Consider the following 19,062-nt stretch of genomic DNA (forward strand, 5'->3'; position numbering starts at 1 on the left):
CAGGGCAGCTCCTGCTGCCTGTGCTCTCCTCCCCCTGGCTTCCCAGCGGCTGCGATGTGAAGTGCTCTCGGGGATGGCTGCCGGGATCCCGTGGTGGGAGGAGGGTGTCTGTCAGCACCGGGGTGTGCTGTTCCCGGCGGGGCCCTCCCCCGGCTCGGCCTTGGCCGCTGCGCTCCGCACCTGACTCCTGCTTCCTCAGGCCTCTTCTTGCATGGCTTCAGCCCCTGCCTCTGCATCGATGAATCCTACATCCGGTTTCATTCCTGAGCTCCAGATCTGCCTTTCCGGCGGCCTCCTGGGCGAAGCCACCTGGAGTCCCACAGGCACCTATAACTCCGCACATCCAGATGGGTTCTCTGCACACACCCTCACCCACAGTCTGGTCGGTTAAGCCAGAAACCGTGACTCCTACCTCTCCCATTATATCAAAACACACACTCCTGTCCCTTCTCTTTAAACTTCTCCAACCCCACTATTGCTACCTCACCCTCCCCATCTGTTGCTTGGCTTCCTGCAGATAACTGCCCAACTCTAGTCGCCCTGCCCTCCTCTGCGCCCGCGTCCTCCACTGCGGTTCATTCTCCACACGGTGAACTTGTGTTTTTCTGTGTCAAGCACTTCGGTGCCCCTTGTCCCCTGTGGATACTGTTCAAATCTGTTAGTGTGGCATCCAAGGCCCTTCACGGTCTGACTGGTACCTGCCTCTCAGTTTCATCTGTCACTCCTCCATCCTCATTTGTAATGAATTTCTTGGCGTAGTCTCCCAAGTTGTGTCCTGCCTCAGTGCTCTTGCATACACTGGTTGCTGTGCCTGGAGTGCTTTCCCCTCCTTACCTCTCTGCCAACCTACTTTATGCTCCTCTCTCAAGACTGAGCTCAGAGTTCATTTCTTCCAGGAGGTTGCACCTGGCCCTGCATGAGTTGGGTGCTTCTTGCTGACCTGTAAAACTTATCGCAGTTTGTTCTAGCCATTGTTTATCTTGTGTGTCTCCCCATTAGACTGTGAGCTCCTTGAGGGCAGGGATGCCGACTTATCTCTGTGACTCTGGTGTGCAGCCCAGTGGCTTTCGGCCAGCATATGTTGAGTGCATGAGGAATTAGAAGCTTTAATATCAACATCTCTGATCCTGGAAGGAAACCTGAGCTTTTCCCTGCTGGAATGCCTTTTCCTGACAAGCTGTGGCTCTCATGTCCCTCAGGGCACAACCCTAAGCTTTAACTTCAAGTGGATCATGGGATGAAGTGGATTTAATTTAACACATAATAGCATTTCTCCCTCTGCTTTCTTCCCCTTTCCCACTCTCAGATTCCTCTGTTGTAGGTGGCCCAAAGAGGACCCACCCCACTGTTCCAGGGATTCCAGGGGGAACCAGGGCTGGGGCAGGAAAAATAGGTCGAATGATTGCTGAGGAAATCATGGAAATCCACAGGCAAGTAACACCTAGTTGTTCCCTTAAACCAGTGTTCTCAACCCCAGGGCACTTTGCCCCCCAAGGGATGTTTTGTTGATGTCTGGAGACATTTTTGGTTGTCACAACTGAGTGGGAGGTTGTTGCTAAACATCCAGTGGATAGAGACCAGGGATGCTGCTTGCTAAACATTCTACAGTCACAGGACAGCCCTCCCAAGCCCTGACCCCTAAGGAAGAATTTTTCAGTCCAAAATGTCAGTAGTGTCGAGACTGAGAAATCCTGCCTTTAAATAAGGAAGCTAAACCCAAACAGGCCAGAGCTAAATGGAACTCTGGGAGGCTCAACTTTCTCATTACTTTGTATATGACCCAAGGAGCTTCCCAGTGGGTAGATGAACACTAACATTACAGGACTGCAGGAGCAGAGCTGTGAACTGCCTTGATCTGGGCCTTAACAAAACGTTAGCTTCTTCCAGTCAAAAAGTTGCCTAGGGTTAGTAATAGAGACCAAGCAAATCAGCTAGTAATAGAAGCTCCCTTGGGCGGAACTCCTGTTCCATATGAAAGAGAAGAAGCTCTGAAGCAGTTTATCGGGGTTGAGTCCTAGGCCTCTGCTTAGGAGATTCATTTAACTTATTGGACTCTGTTGACTTCAGCCATAAAAGGGAGGCAATATCTATCTCCCTGAAATTGCCCTAGGATTGTGAAAGAACTCAGGAAAGTTCCTAGAACTGACATGTAGCGAGTGTTCAAAAATTGTTAATTAAGTCTTTAAGAACAGTCATTGAGAGGGAAGCAGTAATTATAAGTCCATTTGAATTTGGGCAATGGAGAGGGTGGTAACCAGGTCCTCAGGCATACAAACTTAATGGAACATAATCATAGGATCCCTGCTGCCACTGGATTGATTCTCTCAGGAGAATTGGAGGCTGGCCTTGTTTTCTAATTGGCCACAGTGGGGCTCTTATCCCAGTGGGATAACAGAACAGCACAGTTCTGTTCCAGCCCTTCAGGAATGACGGATGTGGCTGTTTGAAGATACTTCAGGAAGGTGTGGGTGCAGTGTGCACTGATAATCTGGTGCTGATCAGTCCCGGCATACCCTGTGCTTTGCTCGAGACCATCCAAGGACAGTATAAGACAGTCCTTGAACGCAAAGGTCTTACAATCTTTGCGAAGCCTGTTTTCTTTATGATAAAAGAAAAAACGGAGAGTGCATGGGCTGAAGCAAGCAAGGGAGGACGGTTTGAACTTGGCCTTAGCTGGGTTTTATGATGAATGTTGGGTGTTCCTTCTAGAAGAGACAGGCACACGCTGGAATGGGCGTGTGAGTGGTGTATTCAGGACACAAAAAGCAGGCCATCTACCTTGGCAGCCTCTTTGTAGAAAGGAACCACAGAGCTGTGATGGGAGATTGCTAAGAGTTCTAAGAAATGATGTTGAACAGTTGAGACTGGATGAAAATTGGAAGACCCTGTGCATTGTAGGATGCTGAGCAGGTGTCCAAAGTGGTGTGTTAATAAGCATCGTGGATGCTGGGAACTTCCTTGGTGGTCCAATGGTGATGACTCCGTGCTTCCAGTGCAGGGGGTGTGGGTTCGATCGCTGGTTGGGGAACTAAGATGCCACATGCCGCGGGGCACAGCCAAAAAACACGCCAAAAAAACAAAAAAAATAAGCATCGTGGAAGTTGGATTGGAATAGGAAGGGATGAAGGTAAGCATGCTTAACAAACCAGGAATGAGGTCGACCTTACAGTGATAGTAGTGTCCAAAAGAGAAATCAGTAATTTAAGGACTAGATATTGAAAATGAAATAAGTAACTACGAAAAGGCAATTCTAAGATAGGGAAGCTGGGGAAACAGTGGTTCCGTAGATGTAGGTAGGGAAAAATGGGAGACATTCAACAATTTTTCAGTAAGCAATTAGTAGTCATCTGTGTGGGTGAAGAACACCTGGTATTTAGTTGTATCCCGCCTTTCAGAAGCCTATGATCCAGGAGAGAGAGAGAGAGAGAGAGCTTGTTTACTCACAAATTACAGAATTAGGCAGTACAGGCCAAAAGCTAAGACTGCCAGGCAGTGGAGGGGTCCCTGGGAGACCCAGAAGCTGCAATCATCCATGTAGGTGCTAAGAGCCTGGTGGTCACGCAGCTGCCATTCAAGTTTCCCTAAACTCTAGCTGCGGTGCCAGGTCATGGCTTCCTTTGCTGAGGTCCTTCAGCTTGACAAGAGTTTATGTGGATTTACAGCTCTAAGTCTTTCCCTCTGTAAACCTACTATGCTGAGAAATAAGCTAGCTGAGGAAGGCTTGGACCCATTTTCATCACCTGTTGCCTTAGAAGATGACAATGGCGACTGCTCACTTGAGGCCACTTTCTAGGTGGGGCTGAAACCACTGCAGCACCCTCCATTTCCTGAGTAGTCGCTAGCTAAGCAGTGTTTGTAGGGTAGAGAATAAGTCATCTGCTGTGGATTCTAGTTCACTGTATCAAAGATAGAATGCCACCAACTCTGAGATCTGGATTCTGTGAGCAAATGAAACTGGCCACCTACTTGAAATTCACAAACCTGAAATCCAAACCCTAATCCAAGGGCTTTGTCAGTGAGAAGCTTGCCTCCAGGATCTGTGTTCTAGATCAGGTGCCTATGGGATATATCCAGCTTATCACCTATAAATAAAGTTTTATTGGAACACAGCTATATCCATTCACTTGCATATCATCTATGGCTGCTTTCAGGCTACAGTGGCAGAGTTCAGTAGTTGTGAGAGACCACATGGCCTACAGAGCCTAAAATAATCACTCTCTAGCCCTTTACAGAAAGTTTGCCAATCCCTATTCTAGATCTTCATCCTTCTTCTCACCCCCATCCCTCAACAAAACACACACACTCCAATGAAAAAAAGGAAAGGCAATGTAACTAACTCCTCTTTTCTCTGACAGGATAAGAGGGTCATCGCCTTCCAGCTGTGGCTCCAGCCCACTGAACATCACAAGTACACCTCCCCCTGATGCCTCTTCTCCAGGAGGCAAGAAGGTAGGGCTGATGACTCTTAGACTAAGGCCCTTCTTCATCCAGAGAGCTCTTGCCCAAGTTCTGAAATACTGGAAGTGGGAGTATATAACTGTGGTTGCTGAAACAGGTAGGGCCCTTTTTTCCTCCTTGAAGTAAATGCATCTGTGTTAGGTGAGGTACAAAGCATACCAGTGGAGCTAGGGAGCCTTGCTGACATTGTTAGAGGATTTATCCCATGTGAGTGGGGGAAGGCAGAAAGAGATCTTTCTAAGGATTGGGGAGCTATCAGTCCATTGTATGGAGGGAGGAATTCAAGAGCTCCCGTGAGGGAAGGGTTAGTGAGTACCTAAAACTGTCTAGTTCTCTGCCAGGAGTTTTCAAGGGAGAAAATACTGTTAGTGTCTAGTGCAGGTCCTGGAAACAGTGATACCACCAGCAGTCCTTCGGAAGGCAAGTCATGCCTTTGCAGTTGCAGAATACTTAGGTATCTGCCTGGGTTTCCTACGATGGGACAGCATTGAGTACAAGTAGTTTATCAGTCGCCAGCCCTCATGAAGAACTGGCCAGAAGACTATATTATAGTCTTAGAAACCAATAATCTGTTTTCATCTTTAGTGCTGATGAGAGAATTTACAAGCCTAGGCCAATGTTGATTGTAAATCATAAATCTATAGTGTCTGATGTTAACATAGGTTAGGCTGCTGCAAAGGCCAGCATCTTGAGACATAGTCTTCCTTCCCCTATCTCCTAAGACATGTACACAGAGAAAGAATATGAGTAATTTACATAGGGCACAAACTGTATCAAAAGCAGGACATGGGTTTCCAAAACTGGGCTCCTCAGAGACTCAGGTTACCAGGAGCTGTGGTGCTGCCAGGTAGGATTGGGGCGAGGGGCAGGTGATGAGGAAGACAAGGTAGGAAGACTCCTGCTTCTAGGGAAGCTTTACTTCTGAAAAATGACTCTTCTGTAAAAGTGTTTATTTGAAAAAAGGTTTTGCTTCCCCCAAAAAGGTTTGAAAGCCAATAAATTAATGGGTCTGGGTTTGAAGCCTAGCCTTGCCATGTGCTGGCTATGTGGCCCTATACAATTTTTTAAGCTCTTAGATTTCTCTATAATGCGGCTAACATAGGTTAGGGCAGCCAGCATCTTTGCACATGAAGTCCTCTTATGAAAGTATATATGTGAAAGTGCCTGGCCTTCGGTAATGACTCAGAAGATAGTACTGACAGATGAAGTCTGGGCTGGGCACACCCCTCCCCCCTGCTCGCAGGCTGAGCTCTTAGCTCTGTTCTGTTACACCGCTAGGTCCTTCCTCCATACTGGATCTACCATCTCCCTAGCACGGTATCCCCTTCTTTGTGTCTCAGTTCAACTTTTAGGCACTTGATTTCCTGGTACCAAGAATCCCCCTACTCTATTTTGGAAGGTCATCACTCCAGTTCAGTGCTTAAATATTACTCAGGGAACTTCCATATACAATCTCTCATCTATCCTCACAACCTCATAGGTGACAAAATCCAGGCTACCAAATGTTACATGACTAGCCCAGAATTTAGTAAGTATGGCCCCAAACTAAATTCAGGTCTCTTGACTTCTGATTCTTTTCACACCAACAAATGCCAGAGATCTAAAAGTATACTCTGCATCACAAAGCCCCAAGTATTTTTGAGGCATTTTTGAAAAATGTTTTCTTTGGGCTTATGAAAGTGGGTCTGAGAAGAAATTCTGAATGTATTCTGAGTCATCAGCAGCAGGACCTTATAAGAAAGGCATCTAAACAAGATGGAGTTAAAAATGACAGCATTAAATAGTGTACCAAAGCCACAAAAGTAAAGGTGGCCGCAGGCTTCCAACCCTTCCCAGTCACTTTCAAAATTGGCAGGTCCAAAAATGAGCCATTTAGCCTGCCTAAATATAATAAAAAGAGGAGGCTTAGTGAGCCTCATAGGTTCCAGGAGACTCTGGACATCCAGAAGTACCAAGGCAGGGTGAGATAAAGCAGCAGTTCCCTAAATGTCATCTGTGGTCTTTTGGTGGGGTTAGGGAGAGGGCATCTTTTCAGGGGTCTGCATGGTCAAATGTATTTTCATAATAATGCTAAACAGCTTTTTCTCACTGTGTTGATATGTGAACTGATAGTGAAAAAGCAATGTTGGGTAAGACTGCTGGTGCTTTTACAAAAATCAAGCCCGTGGCACCAGAATGTACTGACAGTGTATTTCACCACCATATACTCACAATAAAATAATAAATTTAAAAGCCAGCTTCATTTAAGAATGTCCTTAATAAAGCAGTAAAATAATTTTATAAAATCCTTGAGTAAATCTTTTTAAAACTGTTACAAAATGGGAAGTGTGCATAAAGCACTTGTGCTGCACACAAAGTATGATGTTGTCTCAAGGAAAAGCACTTGTGCGACTGTTTGTTATAAACCGAACCCAATCACCTTTTTCATAGGAAACCATTTTTACTGTCGCAAACTATGGTTTTTCAGACTTGGGTATTTAGTGTACATTTTCTTGAAAATGAATGAACCTGCGACTTCAAAGAAAACAACTGACAGTGATAAAATTTTAGCTTTCAGGCAAAAATTAGAATTTTGGGGAAAACTTGTGTCTGCTACTTTGAGCTTGACTGCTTCCCAAAACTTAAGATATTTCTGATGTAGGTAATATTAACAGTGGTGATGTTTTGATGTTGTACAATGAAGTGTGTCCACATTTGGAAGATCCACGTAACTCAGTGAACCAGTATTTTCCAAATGACTGATGTAAGATATTTCAAAATCATGCAAAGGTAAAAAAGATCCATCCTAATTGCCTAGATACACCAATGGATTTCAACATAAGAGTATCAAAATTTCATTGATATGGTTTCAAACTCCACATTGCAACTAATCTTTAAGAAACTTCAGCTTGCTGAGTTTTGATGTAATATCAAAGAATACCACGATTATTTGAAAAGGCTGTTAAAATATACCTCCCTTTTCTAACTGCCTATCTATGAGAGGCCAGGGTTCCTTCAGATATGTATTTCAAACAACATACCTAAACAGACTGAATGGAGAAGCAAATGAGAATCTAGTTAAATTGTTAAGCCAGACATTCGATTTGCAAAAAATGTAAAATGACACTTCTAACTTTTCGTTATTTTTGAAAATAGTTCTTTTTCATTAAAATGCTATTCATGTTAATGTGTAATAGTTTTATTATATTTTTTAATGTATTAGCTTTAACTTCACATATAGTAAGTATTGACAAATATAGCCTGTATAAACAAAAGCTCTTTGGAGTCCTCAATAATTTTTAGAGTGTAAAGTCTTTTTGAGAGTCTCTTAAAAAAGTTGAATTGCGGAGATAAGGTTGTAATGCCATCTACTGGCAAGGCCTGAAATCACTGCCTCTCCTGAAATCCCAGCTTCTACCAAACTGTTTCCGCACCTACATCCAAATACTTCTCAAAGGTGCTTTTCTATGAGACTCAGTCATGGGGGGTGGGGAGTTGGGGGAGACAGAGTTCTGCTACTGAGGAGTGGTAATAATACTTCTCAGTAGCCTCTCTTAAGAACTTAAACCGGTGGTTACTAATGTTGGCATCTGTGGTATAACTATAGTGATGATTTATTCTAGTGTTTTGTTGTTCATTTGCGACTCCTCAGAGCTGTGTCTCTTCACAGTGTAACAGCCCTTTCTTCTTCAGCAACATCTGTTGCTGTAAGAAGTTTTCCTCCCTTACAGGGGACCTGCCCAGCTGGGCTCCCTGAGGTTTAGTCCTTGGCCTTAAACATGTGAATGCTCTAGGGATTTTATTCAGCCTTTAAATTGCCTGTGTGGGCTGAATCCAATAAAGAGAAGACTAGTCTGGGGGAGAGGTTTTTCCCTTACTGTGACCATTCCTAAGAGTCTCTGCTGTGAAATCATCCGATAAGAAACTGAAGCCATTTGAAGCTTTTTCTCCCCACCTTCCTCTTTTCAACATGCTTCATTTTCTTGGTGACACTGCATAAAATACTGATTGAAACTGCTGATGATGAGAAAACTTTACTTTTGTTTGTAGATTTTAAATGGAGGGACTCCAGACATTCCTTCCAGTGGCCTACTACCAGGGCAGGCTCAGGAGAACCCAGGTTATCCATATTCTGATAGCTCTTCTATTCTTGGTAAGTAGCATTATTATTCACTTCCAATGCAAACAGCTTGCAAAAAAACATGTGGCATAAAGTCAGTTTTAAGAACTGAACTGGAAAAACAAACCAGTTCTAGGTAAACTTGATAAGAACAAAGTAAAGGTTTAAAATTTGTTTAAATCTTTACTTCAAAGTTGAGTTTAATGGTTGGATTCTCGCTGGGGTCCAGGTCTGTCCCTCGAACTCAAGAGGCTACAGCGCCCTGGACACGGGCTTTCTCCCAATGTGTGGAACATAATCTCTTCGGAGGGAGAGCCATGCAGGTTCAGATAAAGCCTAAAAGGGTCATCAGTAAGCATTTCAGAGGGTATTAAAAGTCATTAAGCCAATGAAGAGTTTGCTTCTCCCACCCCACCCATCTTTTTCTCTACTTAGCTTTCTAGATCTTTTTTCCCCTAATCTCTATCTTCCTATTTTGTTCCTTCTGTAATAATTCTCTCCTTATAACTGGTTATATCAGAATATTAAAATGAGGTCAACTCATACTTGATATTCTTCATTGAATTTTAAGTACTTTCTTCTTAAAAAGTTGGGTCTTCCCTCTGAAAAACACCAACGTTAAAAAGAAATATGGCAACCCACCCCCCCAAAAAAGCAGCCTCTCTCATCCTTCTCACCCTACTGTTAGGTATAACGTTCTTATTAAAAGTGTGCTTAGGAACCGCTTACTAAAGTTAAACATGCTTTGGTATTATCACTGACCAGTCTTCATCTCTTTGCACAGGTGAGAACCCTCACATAGGCATAGATATGATAGACAATGATCAAGGCTCAAGCAGTCCCAGTAATGATGAAGCAGCAATGGCTGTCATAATGAGCCTCTTGGAAGCAGATGCTGGGCTCGGTGGTCCTGTTGACTTTAGCGACTTGCCATGGCCGCTGTAAACACTACATGTTGCTTTGGCGACAGCTACAGTATCAAAGTGCATTACTGATGGAGTTATACAGTCTGTGAAGCTTACCGGATAAGGAGAGAACAGCTTTTATGTACTGTCTTCATAAAAGCCATCTCAGAGCCATTGATACAAGTCAATCTTACTATGTGTAACTTCAGACAAAGTGGAACTAAGCCTGCTCCAGTGTTTCCTCATCATTGATGATTATTGGGCTAGCTGTGGATAGCTTGCATTAATTGTATATTTTGGATTCTGTTTGTGTTGAATTTTTTAATCAATCATTGTGCACAGAAGCATCATTGGTAGCTTTTATATGCAGATGGTCATTTCAGATGTATGGTGTTTTTACACTACAAAGAAGTTCCCCACGTGGATATTTCTTATACTAATTGTATCATAAAACCGTTTATTCTTCCTTGTAAGAATCCTTTACTATAAATATGGGTTAAAGTATAATGTATTAGTTAAATATTTTTAATAAATGTTTCCCTTGTTCTATAAATATTGTTCACATTTCAAATAATTAGAAAAATCCTACAGGGAAAAAAATGCCACAGGGCTGGCTCATCAATTTTCCATGGTGGGTGTGTGTTTAAGGATGAGCCACACCAAAAGCATTTACAGTGCTTTTCTGGCCTTCATAACAATTCTAGGACATACATAATTTCCCTGTAACTAGTTTAGCTGTACTGTATTTTTGCTATACTGTAATTTCAGTTTCTGTGAGAGCAAAGAAAGATGTTACTGCTTAAACACAAACTGCAAATCCTCTGAAATTTTACAAAATCAAGATTAGATAGAACAGACTGGCTTCTCGAATGTACAACTCCTCTACTACTCACAGCTGTATGGCTTCAAACAGTAAGTGACCCTGGACCCAAAGCACCTAAATACTTCTGATTTCTTCATGAATTGGGCCACAGAATATTAACAAAACAAAACAAAAACATTTTCATGAAAAATTTGCTAGGCAGAACATCACAGTATAATGGAGAAAACACTGAACCGGTGTCAGAATTTGGCTCTGAAACTTACTTAAGGTTACTGTAGGACCTAGTAAAGGTATTTCATCCTTCATATCGGTTGGGCTAGAAAATGAAAATATTCCCTTTTCAGCTCTAACAATGTTTTGGATTTATATTTTATAATTAGTGGGGAATATAAGTGCCTCATCACACATATACCAAACTGGAGTTCCTTGAGCTACCTGGTTTCTAGTTATACTGACACCAACAAGACAGGATATCTGCTAATTATGAGATGGAAAATCTGGTCAAGGTGGTTATAAAGATCAGAAACATTAAAACAATGGAATTTTATTTTGATGAAAAACGAGTTTACAATCATTTAGTAAATGAAGAGCAAACACTTCATCTTCCTATCCCATAACTCAAAAAAAATCATTAGTAAATAAATATCTGTGAACAGATTAAGGGTAAGGCAGACTGGATAATAAACCACCTGATGTTCACACTCCCTGCATGTGACTCACTTGAAAAGGATGAAAACGGCACTGGAGATAACTGATATGGGCATTGAATCTCATCCTAATCATTCAAATAAGCCCAATGATACTCATTTTTTGCTCATCATGGGCAGCAAACTATACACATTTCACTGAAAGTATACTCTGATAGAAGCACTTATTTAAATTATATTGTGCATCACAACTACAAAAATGGCTTGAACAGTTCCACTTAACCACCATATATAAAGTGCAACTATATAATATTCTACATTTTATCTGGGGTGTGATGAATATCAACCTAGACTGAAAGTACCCCAGCTGCCAATTTCCACCACTTCTGAAAAGATCTAGATGTGTGAAAAAGGACTGTCCCCCATACAAAGAACCAATTCCACAAACCTACCGGTAAACAAATACATTTATATAACTGGAACCTCAAGATGCTAGAGTTGTACTCACTTAAAAAACCATTCAGCTACCTTTGGTCTTTAAAAAAGTCTACACTGCAATATCCTAAACATCTGTGCATCTCACAGTGCAGAGAGTGGCCTTGCAGTGCAGGATGAGGAGAGTGCAGCGTCACTGCGAAGAGTAGCATGCTATGGTTTCAAGCAACATCACCATCACAGCATCGGATTCTGTGCGTCAGGATCGAGGTCATTGTTGCTAGAAGGGGGATGGATAGGGAGAATATCCAGCTCATCCACTTGAGGAGTTGGGTGCATGACCACCAGCTGGTCCTGGGGAATGTCTGCGGCAGCTGCTGCAAGGTTGGTGATAGATTTACTCTTTACGCACTGAAAGTCTACATGCCGACTCTTTCCTTCTTCCTTCTCCCAAGACATTCGAATAAAGGGCCTTTGGACATAGTTGTAAATCACTTCTGGGCGGCCCCCAGGCCTTTTCTTTACTTTTTCTTTGTAGGTTGGATAACCTGAAGGAGAGGGAGGTTTTAAAAACTGAGGATACGCACACACACATGTATGCACACCCACATGGGTCCCCACATTCCTCACCCAATTTAACCTAAAGAGGGTTACTGTAGTTCTTGAACAAACAAAACAAAGAAGGGAATTCAATATTCTATCCCCTTGGTCATTAGTTCAACAGCAAGAAACTGAAATTCTACTGATGTAATTCACAAAACCTCCCACCATCCACCAACTACCAGAATAACATGCGGAAAGCATGGAGGGGCTGGGTCCCTAATACAATGGTATGTAATCTAGTGCATCATGGGCTCTAGTTGTATATCCTTAATATCCCTGAACCCTTCCTTTCGCAGGATTATCTGGCCTCAAGGCCTGCAACTTACTGCAGTATTAGCCTTCTACTTTTTTTTTTTTTTTTTTTTTTTTGGTGGTACATGGGCTTCTCACTGTTGTGGCCTCTCCCGTTGCGGAGCACAGGCTCCGGACGTGCAGGCTCAGCGGCCATGGCTCACGGGCCCAGCCGCTCCGCGGCATGTGGGATCTTCCCGGACCAGGGCACGAACCCGTGTCCCCTGCATCGGCAGGAGGACTCTCAACCACTGCGCCACCAGGGAAGTCCCCGTAGCCTTCTACTTTCTTTAAACGTAAATCTCATCTTCATATTTTTCTGGGTTTTTCTTTCCTTTTTACTGTTAAGTGACAAGGAGCCGTAGAACTCTCCAGCTTCGCTAATTCCAGGTACTTCTGCACCTAGGTCAGCAAAGCCAATATTTTAACCCCTATATCATTTAAATGTTACTACTCCCAACAACCAGGCAGTTCATTTAGATTGGCAATGGACAAACTGCCAATGGCCAAAGCAGCTGTGGACAAAAAAAAAACGTTGCTTGCCATGTCAGTAAACAAGGATGTTGCGGCCATCAAGCCATCAGCCACTGCAGCCACCCCCACCCAAGGATGCTCCTGAGGGGAATTCAGGATGGAGAAAAACAGGATACTGGCCCTAGACAGTTAAGATGCGTATTAAAGGAATAATTGCAACAAGCCTAGACTTCGGCACCTCCCCAAACATAGAGAGGCGCTAAAATCATTAACTTGAGATGTCTGTTTTTTTGTGATGAACAGTAATCTTCTGATTTTTTTTTTTTTCCAGCAAAAACTCCTATATATCCTGGCTCCTCCCTTGCCTCTTTGGAACAGTTTCTCAGAGCTGTCTGAGAGGCTGTATCACAGGCTATAGTCCTCAGTAAGGCCACCAAATAAAACATAATTCTGAACATTCAGGTTGTGCATTTTTTTCAGTCAACACAGCTTTCCCTAATTAATTATATCTTCCTCATCTTAGATGATAACCACTGAAGAGTAACAACTGGTAACAACCATCCTGGTTTCGGAAAAATTTCAGTCATTTACTAGTAAGGCAATTTCTCTGAAGACATACTTTCCTTAGATGCTATCAAAAGTTCCTTCTCTCCTTCCCACTAGCATGAATTGCTAGTTTAGACCAAGTACTGGTGAACATTTTCTGTAAAGGGCCAGACGGTAAATATTTCAGGCTTGTAGGCCATATGGTCTCTATCACACCCACTCAACTATGCTGTTGTAAAGTGAAATCAGCCACAGACAATACATAAATTAATGAGCATGTCTATGTTCCAATAAAACTTGATTTATAAAAAACAGGTAATGGGCTGGATTTGGCCCATAGGCCGTAGTTAGACCATAGTTAGAATCAGAAAAAAATACAAAGGCCTCACATAGTAGGGACTCAATTAAGGATTCTTGCATAGGAGGATGTTATGTAGGCATCGTAGGTAGCTAGTATATTTAGCCACGTGTGGCGTGTGTATGTGGTTGAGGTGAGGGGGAACAGGGGCAAGGACTAAATACCTTCTAAGGACCTTTTGTAGAATGTCTTCTTCGTTTCATACTTCCACTCAATTACCAGCTGAAGGGCAGCAGTAGAGATCAGAAAGGTTTCTACCCTCTATTATTCCCTTGTCCTTGATTGCTTTTGGACTATTAAAAGTCTTTAAAATTCCCATCTCAGTGTATTCCACTCTGCCCTCCACACAGAATCACCACTCTAACACAAGTGTAATCATATTACATCCTTGCTTTAAAACTACCAATGACGCCCTCATGCTTAAAGAGGAAGGTCCATCCTCCTCAGCACAGTATATAAGGCTTTATTTTTTACAATCTAGTTCCAACCCACTTGTCATCAGGCTTCAGATCAAATAACTGCTCCCCTGCCCACTCATCTAAAGTAGCTCCCTCCAGTTACCTTCTCTTTAGCTCTGAAAGGAAACAGCTAAATCCCATCGTTTGCAAAATCACAGAAGAGGGGACATACTGGTGAAGCTAACGTGTCCTCTTTTTTAAGCCCAAAGTTTCCTCCCCTTCCCACAAAGACCCTGTTTCTGGTCATTCTTCCATATGTCTCAGTAGCCCATTACAGCGATCTCCAGAAGCTTATCTGGTCATTGATCTGAACACCACAATCTTCGTTATCACCATCACAAACACAGAAATTACTATGTGCTAGGCCCTATTTTAACTCATTCTGTCCTCACAATAACCCTATAAAGTACTTATTAATGCTCCCATTTTAGATGAGGAAACGAAGGCAAAGAGAAGTAAAGTGCCTTGGCCAAGGTCATACAGCTATTAAATCATAGGCTCTGAACACAAGCAGTCTTTACCCTTTACTATGGTATGCCAAAGAAGATATTTTGTTTTTAGTAAGGACACTTTAAAATAAAAGAAGCATCTGACAAAAATTCATTTAAATCATAAAGTAAAAAGCAATCTAAAAAGTATGCATTTAAGATGAAGTATATTTGCAATTCAATTTAATTTGAAAATAAGCTATTACACTTTAAGACACTAGTAAGCTACTAGCACTGTTTTTACATGAATTTTCAGAAAGTACTAGATTTTAATTCTTTTGAGCTTTGATCACGATCACTACTAGGCAGAGTCCTGTCAGTCTTACGGGAATATACACACATGCGTGCCAAACACACTCCATGGGCTTAGTCAAAAATGCATTAAGTCGGGCGACGGCAGAAAAGACAAATTCATATCTCAATATTGCTAGGGATCTTATGGAATGAATAATAATTTCTAATGGCCTTCTATTTATCATCTCAGATAAAGGAAGCTGATTTTTGTTATTTATATGTCTACTGCATGAGCATTCAGTAATCATTTGTCTGAATTTTTCTCAAAATAGTCAAACTATATTCTCAATGGGATCCAGTTGTTTAACCTTGCTTTTTTCAAAAGAAAATTAATAGAAAATAGTGAAAATGTCTTACCTTCTATTCCCAATCTAATCTTCTTAAGACCCCTCTCCTTCAAAACTGATTTGGCCACATCTCTGTTTTCAATGTACTTGAAAAATCTATATAATTTTGTGCTATAAATAACTGGAAACAAAGAGACAAAAATATTTTCTTATTAAAATCAAAGTACTTGGAGATGACTCAAGTTTATCTTGATCATCAAAGGGGCCTGACAGCCCTAAAAGCCCAAATAATGGATGCAGTGATGCCAAAGGATGACTAGCCAACATGACAGGACAATTCAGTACAGTTAATACATAAGCAAATGTCTACATAAGTTGAAACAAGAAAAGCTTTAATAACCAATCAGATAACCCAATCCATAGGAAGAATCTCCTTCTGAAAGATATATCATATACAAACTTATTGGAATGGGATCTGCCCCAATTTCTTCAAATAAAGAGAACCAAAAAAAAGGTATCACATGATTATCAAGCAGGCAAAGTAAAGGACTTTGCTCTGATGCCTACAAGGCCTCATCTGGAGGGGAAAAAACTGCCTTGTCAGAAAGTACAAAATGGATACATCTTGCATTTCATGGATTGAGCAACTATTAATAACTCCCCCAAAACAAAGGCCCACCCCACAAACTGTTTTCCATTCAGGCGAACAGTCCCATTTAATATAGATGTTAAAAATGGCAGATTCGAGCATGTTCTGCCTAGGTTAGTCTGTTTAGAGCAAACTGGCTTTGCAAAGGACAGACATTCCACTGACAACATGTTGAGTCTTCCAAATGTGCTGGGCACTTCAGGGAGTTAGACTGATGGACCTTCCTCGCCTTCTCTCTTTCAGGTGGAGTTATCTCCCTTAAAAGGTGAACTGCAAAGGTTTTTTCAAAAAAAGAAAAACACACTCACAAACCAAACATGCTGGTTTCAGAGCCAATAAAAGGAAAAAAACGTATACAGAAGCTACTCATGGAGTAAATTTGTGATTATTACTACATCCTTAAGACTACTGATATTATTTTAAGATAAAGATTTTTTGACATCTCAGAATGGGTGGTGGTATAATGTCACATTTAGGAAAATCAGGCTGAAGAGACTATCTCATCTCTGTCTACTCAAATGTATCTTCTTTACATTGGAACATCTTGGCACAAAATGAAACATAGTTATAGACAAATTGAGTAAAAATGTTTCCAGTCCTTTTAAGCTTCAATGTTTAAGGTAAGAAACAAAAAACAAACCAAAAAACATTGAAATGAAAAGCTCAATAACTAAAAAGGAAAAGCCCAGGTCTATTATTATTCCTGTATCACCATAATATCATTTCTGTGCTCTACAGCTGGCTCTACTCTCTCGGAGTCAAACTTTTTGAAAAGTAAAAGTTTGTTCATTCCTTTTTCTACACAGAAAATGATTTAGTGTATTTCTTCTGATTTTTGGTAACCTTTTATTTTTCCTGTGCTTTGTTCAACTTTTTATTCCACATATTATTATAGAAAACCATTGTCAGCAAAGAGCCTAGGAATGAGGAAATAGTAACATTTTATTATTCTAACTGTCCACAGAAGAGTCAGAATAGTTGTTCAAGTGTATCATGCAAAGGAAATGTCTCAATGTAAATTCTGAAAAGCGCTACAATAACGTAATCTAATGAAAATCTTTAGAATTAAAATAAAAAAGAATACCACTTAGTCTGCTTTATTTTTAGAAAAGGGTAAGTAAAATGGAAAAATCAGAGCTTAAAGGGCTCCATACTTTCTATAATCGTGTACTTTTTACTTAAACCCTAATCCTTACCGAGTCAACACAGACTGGAGGACAGAACAAGATGTTGGGCTATTTTACCTAGCTCCTCAAATCATTCTTTTAACTCTTTTTCTCAATCTATGAAGCTGTTCAAAAATACTAGATTGGGGCTTCCCTGGTGGCGCAGTGGTGGAGAGTCCGCCTGCCGATGCAGGGGACACGGGCTCGTGCCCCGGTCCGGGAAGATCCCACGTGCCGCGGAGCGGCTGGGCCCGTGAGCCATGGCCGCTGAGCCTGCGCTTCCGGAGCCTGTGCTCCGCAATGGGAGAGGCCACAACAGTGAGAGGCCCGCGTACCGCAAAAAAAAAAAAAAAAAAAAAAAATACTAGATTGGGTTCACCATGAAAACAAAACAAAACCAATATGAGATAAATTTTCTAACAGAAAAAAAAAAATCAAAAGGTTCTAATCAGAAAAGGTTTGGAAGCGCAATAAGAAAAAAGTTAGTCACTGCTGCTCAAGATGTGCCGTTTTGGTCAGAAATACCTAAAGTTCTGCAAAGCTTTTCGGAAGGGTCACTGTTATCCTCCAGGAACACTTATGACATTAAAAAAGGAATGTCTTAGAACTTAAAGTCATCTTTGCAATCACTGAGTTGAAGCTTCTCATTTTATATACACATAGAAATTCATCTAAAAAAAAACAACTTATTTTTTTATTATCTACTATTTCAGGATCTACTTCTCTTGGATGCTTCTAAATGCAAAGAAAAAAAATCATTAAGATCCAGATACTCAACAAAAAGCAAACCATTTCTGTGCATGACATGGGCGGGTACACTTTTTCTGTAAAGGGCCAGATAGTAAACACTTTGGGCTTTGCTAGCCATGCGGTCTTCATTCCAACTACTCCACTCTGCCATTGTAGCGCATAAGCAGCCACAGACAATACATATAACTTTGTTTATAAAAACAGGCAAAAGGCTGGATTTGGCCCACAGGCTGTAGTTTGCCAACTCCTGGTATAAGTAAGAGTTCAACATACTTTCTTTATAAAAACTGTCCTTTGATCAATATTGTAAAAGATAAAGAGAAAATCTGTGATGATTTGAGAGAGAAAATATGCCACAGGACTTACTTTGTGAATATTCTTCTCCCATCTGTGGTGGATACTCTTCATCCCAATCAACCACATCATCGTCTGTAAGCACCACTATGTGGCATTCACGTTCCCCACTCTGGGCACTAGCTACCATGAGAGGCAGAATCATTTCTTCCAGGTAAAATTCGAACTGTCTACGAGCACCATCATTTGATAACTCATGCATTAGGGCACCTGAAATAAAAGCCACAAAAATATCTTCATTTTGGGGGTGACTGGTAAGTAAAAGAAGAGCAGAAACAACAAACAAAACAGCAGAGTAGTTCAGCATCTACTTCGAGATCCTGTAGACAATATAGTGGTTATTCTTTAGTCAACAAAACTTTGCCCAGGAAGAGTTCTTATGGAACTGTAGAATCTTACAGCAAGAAGGGCCAATTAAAGCCATCCAACACAAGCCCCTTCATTTTACACATCATGAAGCAATCTGCCCAAGGTTACAAAACTAATTTGCACAATCAGAATTAAGTCTACCCTCCAGGGTATTTTTTACTACATCATTTTGTCTTCCATCAATGTATGCAGTTATATCTTAAAGTATATCCTAAGGATATTTTTTCAGATTATCCATACGAAATAAAATAGCCCCCATATTCCATCTCCCACATTTTCTTTCTCAGAAAATTATTTACAAACAACACTGATATTACTGTGTAGGAAGAGGAGTGAGATGAAAAGGGTCAACTGGCTTTGGGATAAGGATGGTAAAAGGTCAAGCAAAATATAGCACGGTACAGGAATTACATTGCTTATGTGACCCTAGAATTGAGAGGAATGAAAGATGCACTTCACTTGATCCTTCTTAAGTACAGCTATAATGAACAACTTTAAGTTTCCAAATACACAGTCACAAACTCACCTGCACTGACCTAATCATTTTTATTTTATTCCTATTTCAATGGCAATGTCCTATCTCTTATCTAAGGCTCTACCATCGCAGG

At 41.3% G+C, this 19,062-nt stretch overlaps 2 protein-coding genes across 25 annotated transcripts in view; one reads left to right on the plus strand and one right to left on the minus strand.

Annotated features, from left to right (window-relative positions):
• Nucleotides 1-10,015, plus strand: part of BMAL1 (basic helix-loop-helix ARNT like 1) — a 103,821-nt gene extending 93,806 nt beyond the window's left edge. For 10 of the 16 annotated variants that reach the window (XM_019947961.3, XM_073808635.1, XM_073808636.1 and 7 more), the window contains 4 exons: nucleotides 1,307-1,430; nucleotides 4,356-4,449; nucleotides 8,488-8,590; nucleotides 9,342-10,015. In XM_019947961.3, coding sequence (XP_019803520.1) covers nucleotides 1,307-1,430; nucleotides 4,356-4,449; nucleotides 8,488-8,590; nucleotides 9,342-9,502 — 482 coding nt within the window. In that variant the 3' untranslated portion in view covers nucleotides 9,503-10,015. The other 6 variants (XM_019947966.3, XM_019947964.3, XM_033862577.1 and 3 more) reach the window with 4 other exon arrangements.
• A 794-nt stretch (nucleotides 10,016-10,809) lies between these two features.
• Nucleotides 10,810-19,062, minus strand: part of BTBD10 (BTB domain containing 10) — a 72,283-nt gene continuing 64,030 nt past the window's right edge. For 8 of the 9 annotated variants that reach the window (XM_019947975.3, XM_019947978.3, XM_019947972.3 and 5 more), the window contains 3 exons: nucleotides 18,098-18,295; nucleotides 15,237-15,347; nucleotides 10,810-11,915 (listed from right to left, as the gene is read on the minus strand). In XM_019947975.3, coding sequence (XP_019803534.1) covers nucleotides 11,605-11,915; nucleotides 15,237-15,347; nucleotides 18,098-18,295 — 620 coding nt within the window. In that variant the 3' untranslated portion in view covers nucleotides 10,810-11,604. The remainder of the gene's footprint in view (nucleotides 11,916-15,236; nucleotides 15,348-18,097; nucleotides 18,296-19,062) is intronic. The other variant, XM_019947974.3, reaches the window with a different exon arrangement.

This window comes from Tursiops truncatus, chromosome 8 (genome assembly GCF_011762595.2).
Source record: "Tursiops truncatus isolate mTurTru1 chromosome 8, mTurTru1.mat.Y, whole genome shotgun sequence".
NCBI classification, from domain to species: Eukaryota; Metazoa; Chordata; class Mammalia; order Artiodactyla; family Delphinidae; genus Tursiops; species Tursiops truncatus.